The 21,405-nt window shown below is 38.9% G+C and overlaps 1 protein-coding gene across 6 annotated transcripts in view; it reads right to left on the bottom strand.

Annotated features, from left to right (window-relative positions):
* Positions 1–21,405, bottom strand: part of MID1 (midline 1) — a 374,517-nt gene that overhangs the window by 112,230 nt on the left and 240,882 nt on the right. For 5 of the 6 annotated variants that reach the window (XM_074392019.1, XM_074392021.1, XM_003920298.3 and 2 more), the window contains exon 2: positions 16,905–17,620. In XM_074392019.1, coding sequence (XP_074248120.1) covers positions 16,905–17,564 — 660 coding nt within the window. In that variant the 5' untranslated portion in view covers positions 17,565–17,620. The remainder of the gene's footprint in view (positions 1–16,904; positions 17,621–21,405) is intronic. The other variant, XM_074392022.1, reaches the window with a different exon arrangement.

The following is a 21,405-nucleotide window of genomic DNA, read 5'->3' on the forward strand; positions in this document are numbered from 1 at the left end:
TGGACTCCTGGACTCAAGCAATTCTCCCACCTCAGCCTTCCAAAGTTCTGGGATTGCAAACATAAGCCACTGCACCTTGCCCAAAGAACATTAAACAAAACACAAACAGCTTGTAATTATGAAGGGGTCACACACAAAAAAAGGGAATGTTGAAGATTAAATCATTTTATTAAAAGCTACATTAGATGCAAAAATCACAAGCATTCCTATACACCAGTAACAGACTTAAAGAGAGCCAAATCAAGAACGAACTGCCATTCACTATTGCTACAAAGAGAATAAAATACCTAGGAATACAACTAACAAGGAATGTAAAGGACCTCTTCAAGGAGAACTACAAGCCACTGCTTGACGAAATAAGAGAGGACACAAACAGATGGAGAAACATTCCATGTTCATGGTTAGGAAGAATCAACATTGTGAAAATGGCCATACTGCCCAAAGTAATTTACAACTTCAATGCTATTCCCATCAAGCTACCAATGACCTTCTTCACAGAACTGGAAAATAACACCTTAAACTTCATATGGAACCAAAAGAGAGCCCGCATAGCCAAGTCAATTCTAAGCAAAAAGAACAAAGCAGGAGGCATCACACTACTGGACTTCAAACTATACTACAAGGCTACAGTATTCAAAACAGCATGGTACTGGTACCAAAACAGAGATATAGACCAATGGAACAGAACAGAGGCTTCAGAGGAAATACAACATATCTACAACCATCCGATCTTCGACAAACCTGACAAAAACAAGCAATGGGGAAAGGATTCCCTATTTAATGGTGTTGGGAAAACTGGCTAGCCATGTGCAGAAAGCAGAAACAGGACCCCTTCCTGACACCTTACACCAAAATTAACTCCAGATGGATTAAAAACTTAAACATCAGACCTAACACCATAAAAACCCTAGAAGAAAATCTAGGCAAAACCATTCAGGACATAGGCGTAGGCAAGGACTTCATGACCAAAACGCCAAAAGTAAAGGCAACAAAAGCCAAAATAGACAAATGGGACCTAATCAAACTCCACAGCTTCTGCACGGCAAAAGAAACAGTCAGTAGAGTGAATCGGCAACCAACAGAATGGGAAAAAATTTTGCAGTCTACCCATCTGACAAGGGGCTGATATCCAGAATTTACAAAGAACTAAAACAGATCTACAAGAAAAAAACAAACAAGCCCATTCAAAAATGGGCGAAGGATATGAACAGATACTTTACAAAAGAAGACATACAGGAGGCCAACATATGAAAAAATGCTCATCATCACTGGTCATTAGAGAAATGCAAATCAAAACCACATTGAGATATCATCTCACACCAGTTAGAATGGTGATCATTAAAAAATCTGGAAACAACAGATGCTGGAGAGGATGTGGAGAAATAGGAACACTTTTACACTGTGGGTGGGAGTGTAAATTAATTCAACCATTGTGGAAGACAGTATGGTGATTCCTCAATGACCTAAAAATAGAAATCCCATTTGACCCAGCAATCCCATTACTGGGTATATATCCAAAGGATTATAAATCATTCTACTATAAGGACACATGCACACGAATGTTCATTGCAGCACTGTTTGCAATAGCAAAGACCTGGAACCAACCCAAATGCCCATTGATGATAGACTGGATAGGGAAAATGTGGTACATATACACCATGGAATATTACGCAGCCATCAAAAACGATGAGTTTGCGTTCTTTGTAGGGACATGGATGAACCTGGAAAGCATCATTCTCAGCAAACTGGCACAAGAGCAGAAAATCAAACACCACGTTCTCACTCATAGGCGGGTGTTGAACAATGAGAACACATGGACACATGGAGGGGAGCACTACACACTGGGGTCCGTTGGGGGGAAATGGGGGAGGGACGGGGGAGTGGGGAGGTGGGAAGAGATAGCATGGGGAGAAATGACAGATACAGGTGAAGGGAAGGAAGGCAGCAAACCACACTGCCATGTGTGTACCTATGCAACAATCTTGCATGTTCTTCACATGTTCCCCAAAACCTAAAATGCAATAAAAAAAAAAGCTACATTAGAGTAGTCCTCCATGAGGACTACTTTGAGTTGGTCCTTTAAGAATAATCAAGAGTTGATAGAGGAAGAGCTGAAAGGATTGAGGATTCACTTATATAAACTGCATTGTTTGACTTTGTATAAGAACATCTACTACAGTCATCCCTCAATATCTGCAGGGGATTGGTTTCAGGACCCTCCTGCGGATACCAAAATCCATGGATGGTCAACTCCCTGATATAAAATGATATAATATTTGCATATAATCTACCCATATCCTGCAATACTTTAAATCATCTCTAGGTTACCTATAATAATGAATACAGTGTAATGGTATATAAATAGTTGTTATACTGCATTGTTTCTTATTTGCATTTTTTATTGTTTTTTATTTTTATTTTTTCCAAATACTTTTGTTTCATGATTGGTTGCATCCTCGGATGCAGAACCCACAAATATGGAGGGCCAACTGTATTGTCCTTATAAATACAGAGAAGGCTTAAAATTTGGAATAATGGGGGAAATATAGAAGCATTCAAGGAATAACAATTGTAATGGAAAGAGGAACCACCACCCTTTGTCCTGGGCTTCCCAGGAGAAAAGCATTATGGAGTTATTACTGAATTATTACCTCTGTTTTACTGATGAGGAATTGAGACTTGAAAAATTAGTTTTGTTTTCTCCCTTAAGTTTGCACAATTCTAAAATGGCCCAGCCAGGACACAAGCTGAAATCAGACTCCAAACTTGTCTCAGATTTGTTGAATCAGAATCTTATAAATGGTGGCTCACACATGTCATCCCAGCACTTTGGGACGCTAAGTGAGCAGATCTCCTGAGGTCAGGAGTTCCAGACCAGCCTGGCCAAAACGGCAAAACTCCATCTCTACTAAAAATGCAAAAATTAGCTGGGTGTGGTGGCACACACACACACACACACACACACACACACAGAGACACACAACTATACATAGGAACCCTGAGTGGTTTTGTGCCCAACTATGTTTGAGACATGTTTGTTTAAGAAACCAATTTAAATGTATAATTCTGACTGATTAGTGATCTTAGAAAGAGGAATGGATAACAGATCAAAAAGTTTTATTATTGACTAACACATGGTGACCATTTTTCTATGTAACCATGCTTTGGCATGAATAACTAAATATGAATATTAACTCATTTTGTTCTCTTAAGAGATTTGGAATGCTGAACTCACAGATCAAGACTATAAATTTACATTTTTAGTCAGGGTAAATAAATAATCACATTGCAAGTGAAGAAATGGATTTAGGGGTCATAGAGATTCATTCATTTATGTTAACACTTAGGTACAGAGAAACTATTGAGTATTGGATAATTCAGTGTTAATGTAAGTAAATAAAATGATTCCAGATGGATTTCTATATTTCAACTTGGTATTTTTACTCCTTTATTTATATTAGAATAGAACCTAGATCATCTTCAATCATAGTCACCACTTCAAAGGGAACTTTGCTCAGTCCAGGGAGCTCGTATGTCAAAAATGAAGGCAAAAATACTTGGTCTCTCTATACTCAAACTCTCTCTCTTTCTTGCTGATTTGTTAAGTGTGCCATGTTTGGACCATATTTGTTTCTGCTTTAATCATAGGTGACGATTAGTCAGGGGCAAAATGGGGGTCCCTGAGTCTGAGCCCCAAAATGTAGTCATCTGACTGTAGTTATGCTTTTGAATTTTCCATGGCCTCATGTTCTGCATTGTTAAAGATGGTTCCTATTTACCCAGCTGTTTCCACCCACTAAGTGCTGGGCTAGACACTTGGACCTATACTATCTCATTTAATCCTCCCAAGATCCCTAATAAGCAGGTATTATCATTCCCATATTTTTGCAGGAGATAGGTGGTTGTTCCAAGGATCAAATAATACTTGAAAGTGCTTTGCAAACTGTCAATCTGGAGATTTACAAATGCTAGTTATTATTCCTAGTAATAGCTGGTTCTTGGTGTTTGAGCAACAAACACTCTTGAACCACATCTCAAAACAACTTAAAGCAGCATCTTGACAGATTACTCCACCTTCCTCTACTACCACTCAGCCCTGACCTACAAGACATTTTTCTAGAGGTATGGAGGCAGCTCTACTGCCTTGCTTAATATGTTCTCAGATGAACTTTTCATTGATTCATAATATTTGTACATATTTGTTTGTGGGGCACATGTGAAATTTTGGTCAGGGTATTTAGAATGAAAGAGCTACTGGAACCACTTAACAAGATGAACACTAAAAATAAATGAGACTCTTGTTTGCTGGGACCCTCCAGAGCTTAAATCAGCAATCCTGAGGCAAAAATAGCATCTCCCTCCAAGCTTCTTAAGTGGAGTGCATACGGCTTCCCCACGTTGCCTAGATCTTTCAGGCTAACTCACACAGGCCATACTCAGTATGTATGAGTCTCAAAGCCTGCCCATTTCACCCTTCTTGGCTTTGAATCTGACCATATCAACCAATAGCAACTGAGCTCTAAACAGCTGTGTCAAGGGTCAAAGAAGGGGGAAATAAACACTCTCTACCAGGTCAGGATATTCATCCTAACACCTAAGTTTGTAAAAATTCCATAACAGATAAAGCAAACCCACCAGCTGGCTTGGCTAACACAATAGGACTTCCGCAAGTTTGCCTCTCATAATATCTTCCTAGAGATGGATCCTTTCAGAGTGGAAATGACATAAACTGCTTGTGAGCCTGGATATTTATCTGACCTATTAGCCCTGTTCAGGAAGGAAATGGAGATCTCTGAGGAAAGCACATGGGAAGGGCTAACAGTCCAGCCCTCGAACAGTAGACCTTTCATAAGAAAGCGTCCGGCCGGCTTTTATCACGGATTGGATTCTTCATATTTTGTCCTTACTTGCAATTCCAAAGGACTAAACAGTGTGAATGTCACTGTTGGTTCTCTGTAAATGTTGCTTTTTATTGAAATGTATTTTCACTTCAGCTTTTGGAATTAAGCAATTTCCAGATATCAACACTAAAGTCAGTGATTTTTCATTATAATTCACATTAAAAATTATCTCATGGCTTGAGCTCCATGGAACTGTTTTCATAGCCTGTCTATATATTCTTACTACATGTTATAATGAGGTCTAGACTAGGAAAGCAGCAATTTATCTTTGTTATTCATTTCTTCTTTCCCAGAGTTTACTCAGTGTTTATCTCATAGTAGCTACGTAAAATATTCATTGAGTCAACAAAGAAGGTTTTTTCTTTCTTTTTTTTAAGGATCTGATAAAGCAGACAGGGAAAAGAATATTTATAAAGGCACAAAAGGAATAGAAGCTGCTCAAGATTTCCATATTGTTTCAGTAACAAGAACCTAGTCTATCCCAACATAAATAAAAACCATATTTGCCTGATTATCCCCCTCAATAAACAGCAAGAGATGTAAGGAGGTAGATGATGACTGCTATTCTAGGCACTCTGCACAACTGGCACAGAAGAGAGCACAGAGAACAAAACAACCCAGGGTCACTACAGTGAAGGGGCTGGAAGCCTTCTTCCGTGACTCCTCCACTTCAGTGCTTTTCTCCTCCTCCAGCCCCAGTCGATACTGAAGTTCCTTCCTCTCCCTATTCTAAGAAAGACAGCTGCTAACACACAGCCCAGGGCCAACTTGCTTCATCATTTACTCACATCCCAAAGGCAATCCTACAATGAAAAAGAAAGCTAGCCGCCGCCGCCCCCACCCCCACCTCGTCTGACTAGTCTAGGCTTCCTGCGTATCATGTCACCCATCTTTTTCTCATCTGTCTAGATGTGTCTAAATGTGACAGCCATGGTACAAACCCAAATGCCAGCTTCTCTTTTCTTGAAAACGGCTGTAGGTGTTCTGACGGCACCTGTGGTGTTGATCCAATCAGATTAACCAGAAACATGAAAGAGCCGCTCCTCTCTGCCCCCGCCCCACGCATCCCCAGACTTCAAATTGGGCCTTGTTTTTAAAGCTATTTCTTTCAGTTCACCACTCATTGCTTCTTAAAAGACCATTTTACTACTTAGCTTGGTTTAGAAAGGACAAATCAAAGTTTCTACCCAATTATAATTCCCTTAGGGGTTGTTCAAAGTTTCCCATGTCGGCCAGAAACACAGTATCAACCCTATAACCACTGAGTAATTTATGATACTGTCAATAAATCCACGATTGGATTACGGCAATGAAGGCTTTATTGTAACAGTAAATGCCCAGATAAAATAATACCTTGTGTACATCCAACACTTACTATGTGCCAGTCACCATGCTCGGCACTTTACGAGCGTTTTCCTTTTTGATGAGACATGCAAAATGTGTTTTCCTTTGTCAGCTTAAAGGCCATACCTCATGGGTATGCAACAACGTTAAGTGTCACACCCAAAAGTCCAGAATATAAAGTGTTAAGTTTTAAGTGGATTTTTGCAAATGCATTTGTATCAGATTTTTCCAAAACGCTTACATCACATACCGAAAATAAATCAAATCTTCAGCCACATTTATTTTCTCAGACTACTCATGCTCACTTTATGGCAATGTCAAAAAATTTACCAAAGAATAATCTATATATTAAGACAGTCACGAAAACAATTAACCTAAGAAGGCAATTAGTGAGCCCCTTATGCTGCAACCATGATTCCTTTATTTCTTCATTGATACCACTGTCCTAACTGCTTTCTTTTGCAGTGTGCCTGAGGTGGTCTGGGTCCACGTACATGAACTCAGCTCCAGGCACGAAGTCTGGCCCTTCAAGACAACCAGATCTACACTGGCTCAACTATCGAAAAGGTCAGTATAGGAACATCAAGGCAGCTTATTTTGGTGGCCCTGGAGGCATCATTCCAAAGCCACATCCCTGCTATAATTCCCCGAAAACACGATAAGGCAACATCCTACACCCATGATGGTGGTTTATTGCCGGGCCAAGTGAGCAATTAAAAATTACTGTAAAATCATTGTCTTCACTTCTGGAAACCTCAGAAGAGACCTCAGAAATTTTGAAACCACTGAAATACAGCAATGCTGCCTGTGCTGGCACTGTTAAGTACAGTAGACAGTAGCAGGAAAGACACAATACTGGGCAAGAGGGAACTGTGCTCCAGTCCTAGTTCAGAGTCACTCTCCCACTAGGTCATTGTGGAAAACTTCTTTTACTACTCTCAACCCTACTTTCCTCATCTGTAGAATGAGGATGGAATGACATGAGCTCCAAGGTTGCTTCTGGTTGCAGCATAATGGGCTCACTAAAACATTATTTTGGTTTATAGCGGGCATTCAGAGGTTTGAACAGCATTCTTATTGTTGATCAAAAAGCCAGAATAAACAACCTTGCATTGTACCCACTGTGTCTTACTGCACTAGAAAAGCAGGAAAAGAACACATTTGTGTCCAGATCTAAGAGCCAATCATTAATGACACCTCCTATTTCTTCCTAGTCTTCAGGGACAAGACCTTGAATCTCACACTTTTACATGTTTCTGTTGACAGGGTTGTGGTTTTTGACCTGTGATACTACTTCTTTTTGCAAATTAAAAAAGAGACCATAAAATCTAAAGTAATGTGAATGTCTCTTCCCGCTTTTATTTCTTCCAGTAACCCTGTCCATTATTATATTCTCACATGAAATTTATTTCAGAAAATATATATTAACCCTTCTCTCTCTCAAAAAAAAAAAAAAAAATTACTTCACTGTTACTCTATAGAAAAGAGTAAAAATGACCTAAACTCTTAACCTTGCATTTAAAGACTTTCAAGACCTTCCCTCTAGGTGACTCTTCCAATATCCTCTCTCTTGGCTCCCCATTTGGCACCCTGTGATCTAGCTAGGATTGTCTAAAATTCCAAAGCTGTCTTGCCTATTCCTGCTGACAGGTCTCTGCTGGTCTCACTCCCGCAGAGTGCCTCACTCTTCTTTGATGCGTAATCCATGGATCTGTCAAAGCAGCTTAAATCCCACCACCCTGAAGCAAGGTTTATTGTCTACTCAAAAGCAGATTCATCTCTTCCTCCTCTGAATCCCAAAACACTCGTCCAACGCATCAATTCTGCACATGTCCATCAACAAGTGTTTATTAATTGTCACGTCTCTGCCCTTTGGCAGGTGCCTTAGAAACAAAACTACAAAACACATTAAAGCGACAATACAGACCCTTATCTCAAACACACATAATACAACCAGTGGCTAAAAAATATTTGGCAGTCAGTCTATAGCCCGTGTCCACACACTTAACCATTACACATTCTGCCTCCTAGTTTCTAACAGTTGTGCTGACATATGTTGCAGGCTTTCTCTAGGCCAGGAACAATGCTAAGGGTTTACATGAAACACTTTATTTTGCTCTCCCAATTTTCTGTGAAAGTAAGCACTATACATTATTAGCCTTGTTTTATAGAGTAAAATACAGCACAGGAAAGTTAACGAGGTGCCCAAGAATTACGTTTACACAGCCACATGACTAAGAGGTACCATGTGTACTTGTTTGCGCATTTTTCGAACTCTCTGAGCTTACCAAGAATGAATCTGATGATAATAAATCACTAGGCAATAATACATTTCTCCCTGCAGTTGAAGGAATTGAGAGGAAACTCATCCAGAGAATAGACAGGTGAGGAGGAGGAAAACGAAACTGCCTTGAGATTCCAATTAAGAACATATGCCTGGAGATTCTTTCTTTTATTCCATCTATCATAAATATCCTTGTACCAAACTAACAAAATTAAAATATATCTTTAATATATTTTATAAATATTTAGAAACCTTATTTTAATCACATGAAAACCATTAAAAATATATATTGCAACACATTGTATATATGTATGGAAATATCAGACTATCTCATAAATATGTGCAATTACTGCCAACTAAAAATAAAAGAAAAAAATACATATCTATATTGCAGACTAAAGAAATGCTACCACGAAATTAGTACAAACAGAATTGTATATTGTAGTCAGGTGGAACTGGTGAAACTCCATATATTCAAAACATTTTAGAAGACATGTGTCTGAGTTATTCACATACCACATGGTGAAACACCATATAGTGTATCTGTATTTTAGATTACAATCAACTGGGAATTATTGTGAACGAGTTTGAAAAACTATATAGGGTTACACAAAGAACATCATCCCTGGTAAAAAGTTAAAAAGGAATGACTGATAACAGGGATTTTATAGACATCTAGTAAATTCAATATTGTTTGCTAATACCAGGCTTGGAAATGGTAGGTACAATGGCCCCTTTTCTGGGAAGCCTTTCTCCAGCCTTTCTCCATCTCTCAGGGCTGGGGTCAGTGCCTTTGCTTTGGGCACAATGTGCTTCCCTCCACCATCAACAGAGAAAGTATTTAGTAGCTGTTGGAATTCCCTACTGGACTATAAGCTCCATGAAGGCAGGGAATGTTACTGTTCATATTATGTCAATTTATTAAACACATAAAACTTAATTTTTATGAACTCTCAAAAAACCTATATTAACTTTTATTTATTTATTTATTTATTTTTTTTTTTGAGACAGTCTTGCTCTGTTACCCAGATTAGAGTGTAGTGGCATTATCACTGCTCACTGAGGCTCCAGTGATCCTCTCACTTTAGCCTCCCGAGTAACTGGAACCACAGGTACGTGCCACCATGCCCAGCTGAAGTTTTACTTTTATTTTTAGAAGAAACAGGGTCTTACTATGTTGTCCAAGCTGGTCTCAAACAACCGAGCTCAAGCAATGATCCTTTTTGGCTTCCCAAAGTGCCAGGATTACAGATGTGAGCCACCATGCCTGGCCATATTGTTCTTAATAGCATAGGTTCAAAAGGTCTAAAGCAGGCAAAGTGACAGAACTATGAAGAAGACTTGAAAATTTCATTCTCAACAAACAAACAAAAGCTGGAAGCATTTTCTCTGAAAACTGGCACAAGACAAGGATGCCCTCTCTCACCATTCCTATTCAACGTAGCATTGGAAATTCTGGCCAGGGCAACCAGGCAAGAGAAAAAAATAATGGGTATTCAAATAGGAAGAGAGGAAGTCAAATTGTCTCTGTTAGCAGATGACATGATTGTATATATAGAAAACCCCCTAGTCTCGGCCCAAAGGCTCCTTAAGCTGATAAGCAACTTCAGAAAAGTCTCAGGATACAAAATTAATGTGCAAAACTCACAAGCATTCCTATACACCAATAATAGACAAGCAGAGAGCCAAGTCATTTGCGAACTCCCATTCACAATTGCTACAAAGAGAATAAAATACCCAGGAATGAAACTTACAAGAGACATGGAGGGCCTCTTCAAGGAGAACTACAAACTACTGCTCAAGGAAATAAGAGAGGACACAAACAAGTGGAAAAAAGAAATTCCATGCTCATGGAAAGGAAGAATCAATATGGTGAAAGTGGCCATATTGCCCAAAGTGATTTATAGATTCAATGCTATTCCCATCAAGCTACCATTGACTTTCTTTGCAGAATTAGAAAAAAGTACTTTAAATTTCATATGGAACCAAAAAAAGAGCTCGTATAGCCATGGCAATCCTAAGCAAAAAGAACAAAGCTGGATGCATCACACTACCTGACTTCAAACTATACTACAAGGCTACAGTAACCAAAACAGCAGGGTACTGGTACCAAAACAGACACATAGACCAATGGAACAGAACAGAGACCTCAGAAATAACACCACACATCTACAACCAGCTGATCTTTGACAAACCTGACAAACACAAGCAATGGGGAAAGGATTCCCTATTTAATAAATGGTGCTGGGAAAACTGGCTAGCCATATGCAGAAAACAGAAACTGGACCCCTTCCTTATACCTTATACAAAAATTAACTCAAGATGGATTAAAGACTTAAATGTAAAACACAAAACCATAAAAACCCTAGAAGGAAACCTAGGCAATACCACTCAGGACATAGGCATGGGCAAAGACTTCATGACTAAAACATCAAAAGCAATTTCAACAAAAGCAAAAATTGACAAATGGAATCTAATCAAACTAAAGAACTGCACGGCAAAAGAAACTACCATCAGAGTGAACAGGCAACCTACAGAATAAGAGAAAATTTTGCAAGCTACCCATCTCACAAAGGTCTAATATCCAGACTCTACAAGAACTTAAATTTACAAGAAAAAAAACCCATCAAAAAGTGGGCAAAGGATATGAACAGACACTTCTCAAAAGAAGACATTTTGGTGGCCAATAATCATATGAAAAAAAAGCTCATCATCACTGATCATTAGAGAAATGCAAATTAAAACCACAGTAAGATACCATCTCATGCCAGTTAGAATGGCGATTACTAAAAACTTAGAAAACAACAGATGCTGGGGAGGCTGTGCAGAAACAGGAAAGCTTTTACACTGTTGGTGGGAGTGTAAATTAGTTCAACCATTGTGGAAGATAGTGTGGCAATTCCTCAAGGAACTAGAAGGAGAAATGCCATTTGATCCAGCAATCCCATTACTGGGTATATACCCAAAGGATTATAAATTATTCTATTATAAAGACACATGCACACATGTTTACTGCAGCATAATTTACAATAGGAAAGACTTGGTGGAACCAACCCAAATGCCCATCAGTGATAGTCTAGATAAAGAAAATATGGCACATGTACGCCATGGAATACTATACAGCCATAGAAAAGAATGAGTTCGGCCAGTTGCAGTGGCTCATGGCTGTAATCCCAGCACTTTGGGAGGCAAAGGCGGGCAGATCACAAGGTCAGGAGGGAGATCAGCCTGGCCAATATGGCGAAACCTTGTGTCTGCTAAAAATACAAAAATTAGCTGGGTATGGTGGCAGGTGCCTGTCGTCCTAGCTACTCAGGAGGCTGAAGCAGGAGAATCACTTGAATCCAGGAGGCGGAGGCTGCAGTGAGCTGAGATCACACCACTGCACTACAGCCTGGGCAACAAAGCAAAACTCGTCTCAGAAAAAAAAAAAAAAAAAAAAGAATGAGTTCATGTCCTTTGCAGGGACATAGATGAAGCTGGAATCCATCATTCTCAGCAAACTAACACAGGAACAGAAAACTAAACACCACATGATCTCTCTCATAAGTGGAAGTTGAACAATGAGAACACATGAACCGCAGGGAGGGGGACATCACATACTGGGGCCTATTGGGGGGTGGGAGGCAAGGGGAGGGAGAGCATTAGGACCAATACCTAATGCATACGGGGCTTAAAACCTAGATGATAGGTTGATAGGTGCAGTAAACCACCGTGGCACCTGTACATGTATACCTATGTAATATTACCTCCGTAATAAGGTATACCTTAATATTAATAGGTAATATTACATAATAAGGTATACCTTATTACATAAGTATTATACATACACATGTAATAAGCCTGCACGTTCTGCACATGTATCCCAGAACTTAAAGTAAAAAAAAAAAAAAAAAAAGAAAATTTCACTCTCTAAGCAGAAGGCCTAAGTGCCCCTCTCCTAGTCATTAATTGATTACACAGACTAAAAACAACGAGCTTATGAAAATTTTGTAGATACACTAAATTTATTCTAATATTTATTAAAGGATACTGCATCTATAAGTGAGACCATATGCAACTGTCTTGAGCTCTAATCTTAAGGGATTTAACTGGAAATCAATAAACAGAGAGACACATTTAAAAAAATACACATATTTGGAACGTCAAAAAAAAAACCCTTCAAGATAAGACTATTCCCACAAAAAGTATACCAAGTCCAAAGCTGACTTCTACCCATCTACCAAACATTCAAGGAATAAATAAAATATTCTGAGTGATGGGAATATAGTTATTATTGCTATGTTTGCTATCATCTTTTGCCTGCAGAATGAAATATCCCTAATTAAACTCCTGATCACTTGAATTTACCTCCAATTTAGATTCAGGAAGATTACAATATTAAATAAATAAATGCATGTATGTATATGTATATAAAAATATGTGTGTGTATCATATACCTTAGCACTAGAACCTGAACTATGCCTGCTACTGGTTTTTAAAGAAGAAACAAGTTATAGAAATTCTAAGAAAAAAAAGTCTATCTCAGTATATACACTTACAACTTTCCTAGTTGCATATTGGGAAAGACTTTTCAAACATAGAACCTTACAATCTATAAATTAAATCCAAGAATGAAATCTCATGTCTTCACCTCCAGATAAAAAGTGATACATTAAGAATGCTGAGCTTTAACTGGAACTTTTAAGTCAAACTATTAAAAAATTTACAATGGGATGATCCATTGAAACGTGCATTATACGAACTTCCTCAGCCAGCCTTTAGAATAAAAATAGCAAAACAATAGTTTGTAACTTCAGCTTCAGCTTATTTTAAGGGGCTATGCTGAAACTGAAAGGCAAGGAAAGGTCAGTGCTTTTTTCAATTTGTATATTTTTTTTAGGTGTAACTAGAGAAAAGAAACAAGAGCTCCAACCTTGTATGTTGGAACTGAAAAAGAGAAACTAATGCATTTTACTTCCTTGAAAACTCCGGTATGCATTATATTAAATTCTCTTATATGTTATGAGGTTCACAAATCAAATTTGTACTCCAAGTTCGAAGGACTGAGGGACTTCTTAAAATTCAATTAAAATGATGTAAAGAAATGTCTATATTATGATATGCTCCATTTAGAGACCTTTGCACTGGGCAGAAAAACTTTTTTTTTTTTTTTTTATCTTAGTAGAGTTTAGGAAATGCTACCTTAATTTTCTCTTTGCATCAGTATTTCCTGAATGCCTCTCAATGTACAGTCTCCTAAAGCGTTAGATTATTGACATGATGCTATTTTACATGATGTGGATTATTTTATTTGTACAAGTTCTACATGTTGGAATTTTTCTCTTTTTTTCTTTTACACTTAGAAAATATTGTAATGTACAAAATGATATTGTGATTTTTTTTATGTAAACATACATTTGTTATACTGAGATTTAATATGAGTAAAATATGTCGCCCAAAGTTTAGTGTTATTGTAAGAAATTATTCTTCATAATCATTGCAGAATTCGCTTCTTCATATAATGGACTTTTACTAACAGAAGGACAAAAAACGTTTCCAAAGACACCAGCGTTCTTTCATATGCAAATTAATAAAGCAAATGTATTGTCTTATCAATGAAAGCATCTTCAAATTCCTCCACGCTTTATCCCTGTTCCCACATCATCACAAATCCACATCTATATGAGATCCTAGAGCTACAGAAAAATACATGTTCGGAGTACATTTCAGACCAAAGTAATAATTAACAGAAACATACTTCCTTGGTTTTGGTCCTCTTGGTATGCTATTACTTCCTTCAAAAATCAACATTTATATTGTGTTAAGACTTTAAACAAAACAAGGAAGTACATATGTTCATAAATATGTGATAACTGAAATATCAGATGCCCAAATGTCATAATTGTTATTATTTTTAAAATTCTAACATAAGTGACATGTTTTAAAACAAACATGCTATGTTGGTATGTTATTTGTTCAAATGCTCATAAGTATATTTTTGTTGAATGGCTGTAAATGTGTTTTGGTGCACTGGGTGCTGTTTATATGCTTATATTTCTGTAACTAGGAAATAAAAAGAAACCACATCATTAATTGTCAGGCCCTCCATGTGGCAGTACAACGACCGATAACCCACTGGCTTGATTAAAGTGTGCAGGGCTCATAACTGAAGAGTTTCGTTTTTATCACAAAAAGGGCTAGAGCATGACAGGATTTCCTCATAAATTTGGAGATGTGATGTAGATAATAACTCTGCTGTGACAGGGCATGAGCACTGAGCAGAACTTGACTACAATATTTAAATACATTTCAAGCCTGGGAGTTGTTAAATATCAAACATCATTATGATTGTGGTGTTTTAACAAATAATCATTAAAAGGTAGTGCAAATCCAATCAAAGGAGCATTTTTGATAAAGAAACAAAGATCTGGCATGTTTACATTTTGCAAAACAAAAATCAAACATCTCTGTTCAGTTTTCCTAAATAGTCTCCCTTCAGCTCCACCACCAATTAAAAAAGGGTTAAAAGATTACCTTGGTTTGTAAAAATTAATAGCCTTATCAATTTATGCAATATTAGCTCTAAAAGCACAGCTCATACATGCATTGCCTTTGCTATGATTAACTTTGGTGGTACTTTTCTCCGGTGCTACCATGCACTGTACTGGAAAGCCTGTCAGCGTCTGTCTTCTGTTGTCTGTGTCACCTAAGTCCTTGTGCTTGACTTCCTCTACATGGTTTAAAGATGGATTTGCACCAGTAATTCTTTGGATAGTTGAAGTGAAATGTGCTGCCCAGGTGATGCTTTTGTTGCCCAAGTGACATTGAGAAGCAGGAATTCACCTCAGCATGTCGACATCCCTCAACATGTCAAGAAATAGCAAAGCCAAATCCCAGATGTGGTCTGCTAATCCCACTGTCACAAAATAAACTATATGGTCCCAGTAAACACAACCACCCATTTGCTAAGGAGAGGTGATAGGAACCATTTGTTAAAGGTGACACTGTTTTCTAAGTGATAACACTCTTTTGATCATGTGATTCATTTTGTTTGCTCAACAACATGGTATGTGTTTTTCCTGAGAGGAAGGACTTCAATATATATTTACTTAGAGCTTTTAATTTATACTTTCTTTCTTTTAATTGGTGTCTTGTGATCTAAAATTAGCTGGTGAACATAGTATCTCACTCAAACTTTCTCAGCTAAGTTTTCAATAATTTGATTCACCATTTCCTGAAACTGAACAGATATCTGGAGACTTGGCTTTTTCTTTCTTCCCTGGTGCTTTCTATCCATATTTATAGGGTGATATATATATATATATATATATATATATATATATATATATATATATTTATTTATTTTATTTTATTTTATTTTATTTTATTTTGAGACAGAGTCTGGCTCTTTTGCCCAGGCTGGAGTGCAGTGGCGCAATCTTGGGGCACCGCAGCCTCCTCCTCCCAGGTTCAAGTGATTTTCCTGCCTCAGCCTCCTGAGTAGCTGGGATTACAGGCACCCACCACTACACCCAGCTAATTTTTGTATTTTTAGTAGACACAGGGTTCTGCCATGTTGGCCAGACTGGTCTTGAATTCCTGACCTCAAATGATCTGTCTGCCTCAACCTCCCAAAGCACTGGGATTACAGGCATAAGCCACCACGCTCTGCTTAGAGAGTGATTCTTTTATTTCATATATAGTCATATTAATTATCCCCCAATCTGGAGTTAGGTTAATAAATTCATGCAAAAAATGAAGTTCAAACAGCAACCTTACTGAATAAAGAGCCAACACGAAAAGGAATTCTTTCATGAAACCTAAGATTGCCAGAGCACTGCATTTCACCAATAAGCTGGATATCATTTACACAAGGAATAAAAGGTCACGTGTCCTCTAAAATCCCACATTTGCTACAGACATTCCTCCTTCTATTCTTTTGTTTGTGCAGTAACTAGATACAGGTACAATGAGAGTGAATTAGTTTTCCCAGATGAGTGAGAAAAGTAAATGTTCCCCAAATGCCCAAAGCGAGATTTTATTTGTCATTCTCTCTCTCTCTCTCTCTCTCTCTCTCAGAGAGAGGCAGCACTCTCTTTGCAAGAACGGTAAAAATTGAAAATGATCCAGAAAAACTGCATGGATTGAAAATGATCCAGATTTTTAGAATTTGCCCTCACCTTGACAACGCTAAAATTACAAGCAGCAGTCAACTTTTACAAGATACCCTTATTGTGTAACATTTATAGGCTGCCAAAAACATGTTAAAACTAATCAGATAACAAAGGTGAGGAGAAAACCTTCACCTGCCACGTAGCTAGCAGTGAATACACTTTTTATTTCCATGACATTTTCTGGCAGAAAGGGGTTGGCTTAAGGCGGATAGGACTAACCTTCAATTTGTCATAGCGCTCACTCAAAGCTGCCACCTGATGATCGCGGTGCCGCCCAACCAGTTTACACAAGGCACAGATTAACTGGTCATCGGTCACGCAGTACATATTCACCTTCTCATCCTCGTGCTCCAAGCACATCAGCCCCCGGATGTGTGAGTCCGGAATTGGCTCAATCAGACGATGGCCTGTAAAGGGCTTCTTATTCGGGTGAGTGGCTTTCAGGCACTCGTCACAGTAGGATACTTCGCAAGTGACACAGGTCTTCACAGCGTCCTGGGCAGGATCCTGGTCACAAAACTGGCAGAGGACCTTCTCGGCTGAGGTCATGGTGTTGGCGTCAAAGGCCCGCTCCCGACGGGTCTCGCTGGGAGAGTTGGGCCCGCTCACTGATGCTTTCTGGAACCTGTCGATGATGTTCTGTAGAGTGACGTTGCGCTTCAGCCCGTCTAGACCTCGCTGGCTGAGGGTGATGACATGCCGGCAGGTGGGGCACTGGAAGGCGGTGATGGACTCCACAGACTCGTTGGTAGCACAGTGTGATACTAGGATGCGGTGGGCGCAGTTGAAGCAGAGGCTGTGTGCGCAGGGCAGTAGGAGAGGGTCCTCAAAGAGCTCCAGACAAATAGGACAGGTCAGCTCTGACTCCAGTGTTTCCATCTTCAGGCAAAGCTCTCTTGTGTCATCAGCAAAACCCAAGGAAGCTGATCAGCTATCTGGAAACAAGAACGTAAGATTTGATTAGGCACAGGGGGGTCAACCATGGGGGGCTGTCAGCTTTGAATGCATCTCAGAATAATTCCAAACACAGGTCATGAAAGGGTAAGTGTGTGTACATTCCAAATAATTCTCTTTCTATTCATTGGGGAAAGAAGGGGGTAAAAGCATCCTGAGCCATCATACACCAGTTAACATTTTCTCAAAGTTCAGGAACTGAAAGTTTGCAATTTTTTTTTGGTTGCAGTTTTGTTTTTTAAAAGGCCTCATTGAAAACTGGAAAGTAATTGAAACTGTAATTTCCATAATTTGTATTTAATCACAATAATCTTATTGTGTCAGAGTCAGGTTTTACCTTGCACAGAAAATGAAAATGTAGAAATATTCATTAAAAAAACTAGAGTCTTTTATAAATTTGAATTTATAAACTTACATATTAATGTATATGAGGTTTAAGGACTTTTATTCTGCAATACCAAACCAGGTTTCCGAACACTAGGAAGGCAGTAACTACAGAAATAGCCATGAAATATACATGAAATCAAATGTGTGGATTTCAGCAGAGATGATCATGTTTAAGTGTGGGATGTCATTTTACAAAATACATTCCTGAGAAGAAACATTGACTTTCACAAAGATGACTGTGATAGAGGCAATATTTTTGGTATGTGTTTGTTATGCTTCTGAACAATTCCATTGTTTAATCCGGCAGTGGGACGTGGCTGGGCAGAGAAGCAGATAAAAATATCTGGGGGCTTTTTCAGTGGCTGCAGTAAGTTTAGGTACCAATGACTAACATTTAGAGCAACAATTTAGTTAATTAGAACAAGAATTTGGGTGGTTATCATATTCATTTGATAAGTTATGTTATGACCATTATAATGATTACAGTTGAGAAAGCAATTTAAGGAGGCTTACAAAACTGCTGAGGGACCCCTTTAGCCAAAAAACTCCCATCACGGGCTTGTCACTGTTTCTAGCAACAGGCCAGAGTGGCAGGAGGTCCAGCCTCACAGTCTGAGTTGTGTTGGCCTGGGTATAACCTCTGCCAGCTTTGTTGCTCCCCTCCAGGCCACCCGAGGGTGGCCCAGCTGCCTGCTCCCCACGCCATAAAGACCTGAGTGCTTTTGTGAACTCTCGTCTGCCTTCCCATCAAAAAGGATAGTGGAAAGAATTCCACACAAACCCCAGTTCATTAAGGGTGAAGAGGCCTCATGCTCATTAGCAGGCCTGGGAACCAAGCTGCTTTGAACCTTCTCCCTTTCAAGACCATTAGCAGAGGTCTGTGGAACAGCGATGGGAATATTAGATGCAGCCCACTGCAGGCTGTGGGAGAACAGTGCAGTTTACCCAGTAGTCGGGAGGTTCAAATCACCCACAGGGGTGGGGGTTGGGTGTTCTCAGCCAGATTTATGGGAAGCTTTCACTTCCAAAGCTATGTTTAGTGATTCTGACAATTGGTTGCTTATATTCACACCGCCACTTACTTACAAAATTCATGGTTTCTAGAATACCCTGACCCCTTCTGAAATAACATCCTTCAGAAATATCATGTGCTGTTTTGGTGAAATTAATGCTCATCTTGCTACCAACTGAATGGTAACTGATCATTAAAAGTATAAAGTTTGTCCTGAGCCTGTTAAAAATTAAAGAGCTACTGGCTCCATAAAAGCCTGGCACCTTAAAAAATACTCAACCATTCACTAACATTTACTACATAGGAAAGAATAAAAGAGCAACTGTGACTTGAAATATTAAAGCTTGCACATCTTTCTACAATTTGCAATGGAAACCCTAGGGTTACTGTTATAAGAAACATACCATTGCCACTTGGTCTCAATCACCTCTTCCTATAGATGGCTCAGAAGAAATCTAAAGGTTTTTACCGATTAATAAATATTTTGGTTAATCATAGAAAAATGTAGAGTTATCTTTAAATCAAAGTTCTTCTACCTTCTCATCAGAAGCATATAAATTAAAGAAAAAATGTAGCCCTTTTGGTCTGCTTTGTTCTCAGATAAAACAAGAATGCCTACCACTGAATCTCAACAGAAGGATAAGCATCAAATTAGGTCTGGAGAGCTATGATGACTGTATTTTTAATGCAGGTGCCAGGATTCCATCCCGGAGAGGTGTGATGAGAATTTCCAGAAAGGATTCCCTGCAGGACCTCAGTGGAAATGCTGACATTTTATTCATTTCTTTAATAGATGTTTACTGTGTGCCAGGTACTGAGGTAGCTGAAGAAGCCAGAATCTTTATCTCTATTATCAGGGGCCAAGCCAGCATCATCTCTCATGTGGACTATCATAAGACCTTTCTAAGTGATCTCCTGGCTTCCGTTCACTCTTGCTCTTCCCTCTATAGCCTATCCTCCACTCAGAACCCAGAGAGCCTGTTAAAACATGACAGAACATGCCTCTCCTCTGCTCTGCCCTATAAGGGCTTTCCATCTCACCCAGAGAGAAATTCACCAGAATAAACCAGCCCCAGAAAACACAGACTCAGACGGTGAGCTCACTTCCTCCCACACTATTCACTGCTCCCTCTGCTCTGGGCACATGGCCTCGTCTGACTCCTCAAACATGCCAAGCACATCCCAACCCCGCTCACCCCTGCAAGGTCTTCAGAATCCACATGACCCTCTGCTCCAGTGTCACCTTCTCTCTGAATCCACATAAAACCAATTCCCCTTCTACTACCATACCACCTACCCATTGTGGCAATTCTTCCCCCATCTCGGTTTATTTTTCTTTATAACATTTCTCACTGACATATTCTTTTAGTTTGTTTATTGCTCCATCTTTCCCCACTGTCCTCAACACTAGAATATAAGCTCAGTCAAAGCAGAGATTTTGCTTTGCACTTTGAGGGATGTACCACCAGCACCTAGAACAGTGCCTAGCATACAAAATGACTCAAATAGTCGTTGATTCCATTAAATGCACTGACTTTGCAGCTAAAATAAAAAAGAATCAAATATAGCCCTGCCTTTAAGGATGTCTCGATACATCAGAACAGAGGTCAGCAAACTTTTTCTATAATGGGCAAAATAGTAGACATTTTTGGCTTTGTGAGCCAAAGGGGCCCTGTTGCAGCTACTCAAATCCACCACTGTAGGGCAAAAACAATCAGACACAATAGATAAATAAATGAGTACAGCTGTGTTCCAATATAACTGTATTTAGAAAAACAGGTCACAGGCCAGCATTGGCCTGCAGATCTTATTTTGTTGAGCCATGTATTAGAAGATAGAGGCATATACAGATAACCAGAATATAAATGAAAATCATTCTCAGAGAGGTATGAATAAAATGTTGTGTGGGTAAAAGCAGCAAGGATGGTGGAGCAAGACATGGACAAGCACGTACAAGTTTTCAGTGCTAATGGGAAATGATATGCAATGGGCTTTCAACCTGACATCAATGGAAATTATGTGACTCGAGTGCTTAGGGGCAACTCATGTAAGAATGATTTAATAGTAGCTACTCAGAACCAGATCTTTTCTTTTATTGCCATAAAGCTTGGCATAGTGCTTTATGCAAGTGTCTACACTGTAAATGGTTAATTGTATTAGGTAATGACAAAATACTCCACTGTGGTAGGTGAAATTCAGCCTATTTTCTAAATCTTTTACCTGTATGCTACCAAAAAGGAAGGGGTTTTGGTTTGATATCTATAGTGGATCCCATTTTTTCCACATTTACCCAGATTTTACAATGACATAGATATCATTTTTGTTAAATGACTCAACAGTATCTTATTTGTACTCATTCCATTCCTT

The sequence above is a fragment of the Saimiri boliviensis genome, chromosome X, assembly GCF_048565385.1.
Source record: "Saimiri boliviensis isolate mSaiBol1 chromosome X, mSaiBol1.pri, whole genome shotgun sequence".
Classification (NCBI taxonomy): Eukaryota; Metazoa; Chordata; class Mammalia; order Primates; family Cebidae; genus Saimiri; species Saimiri boliviensis.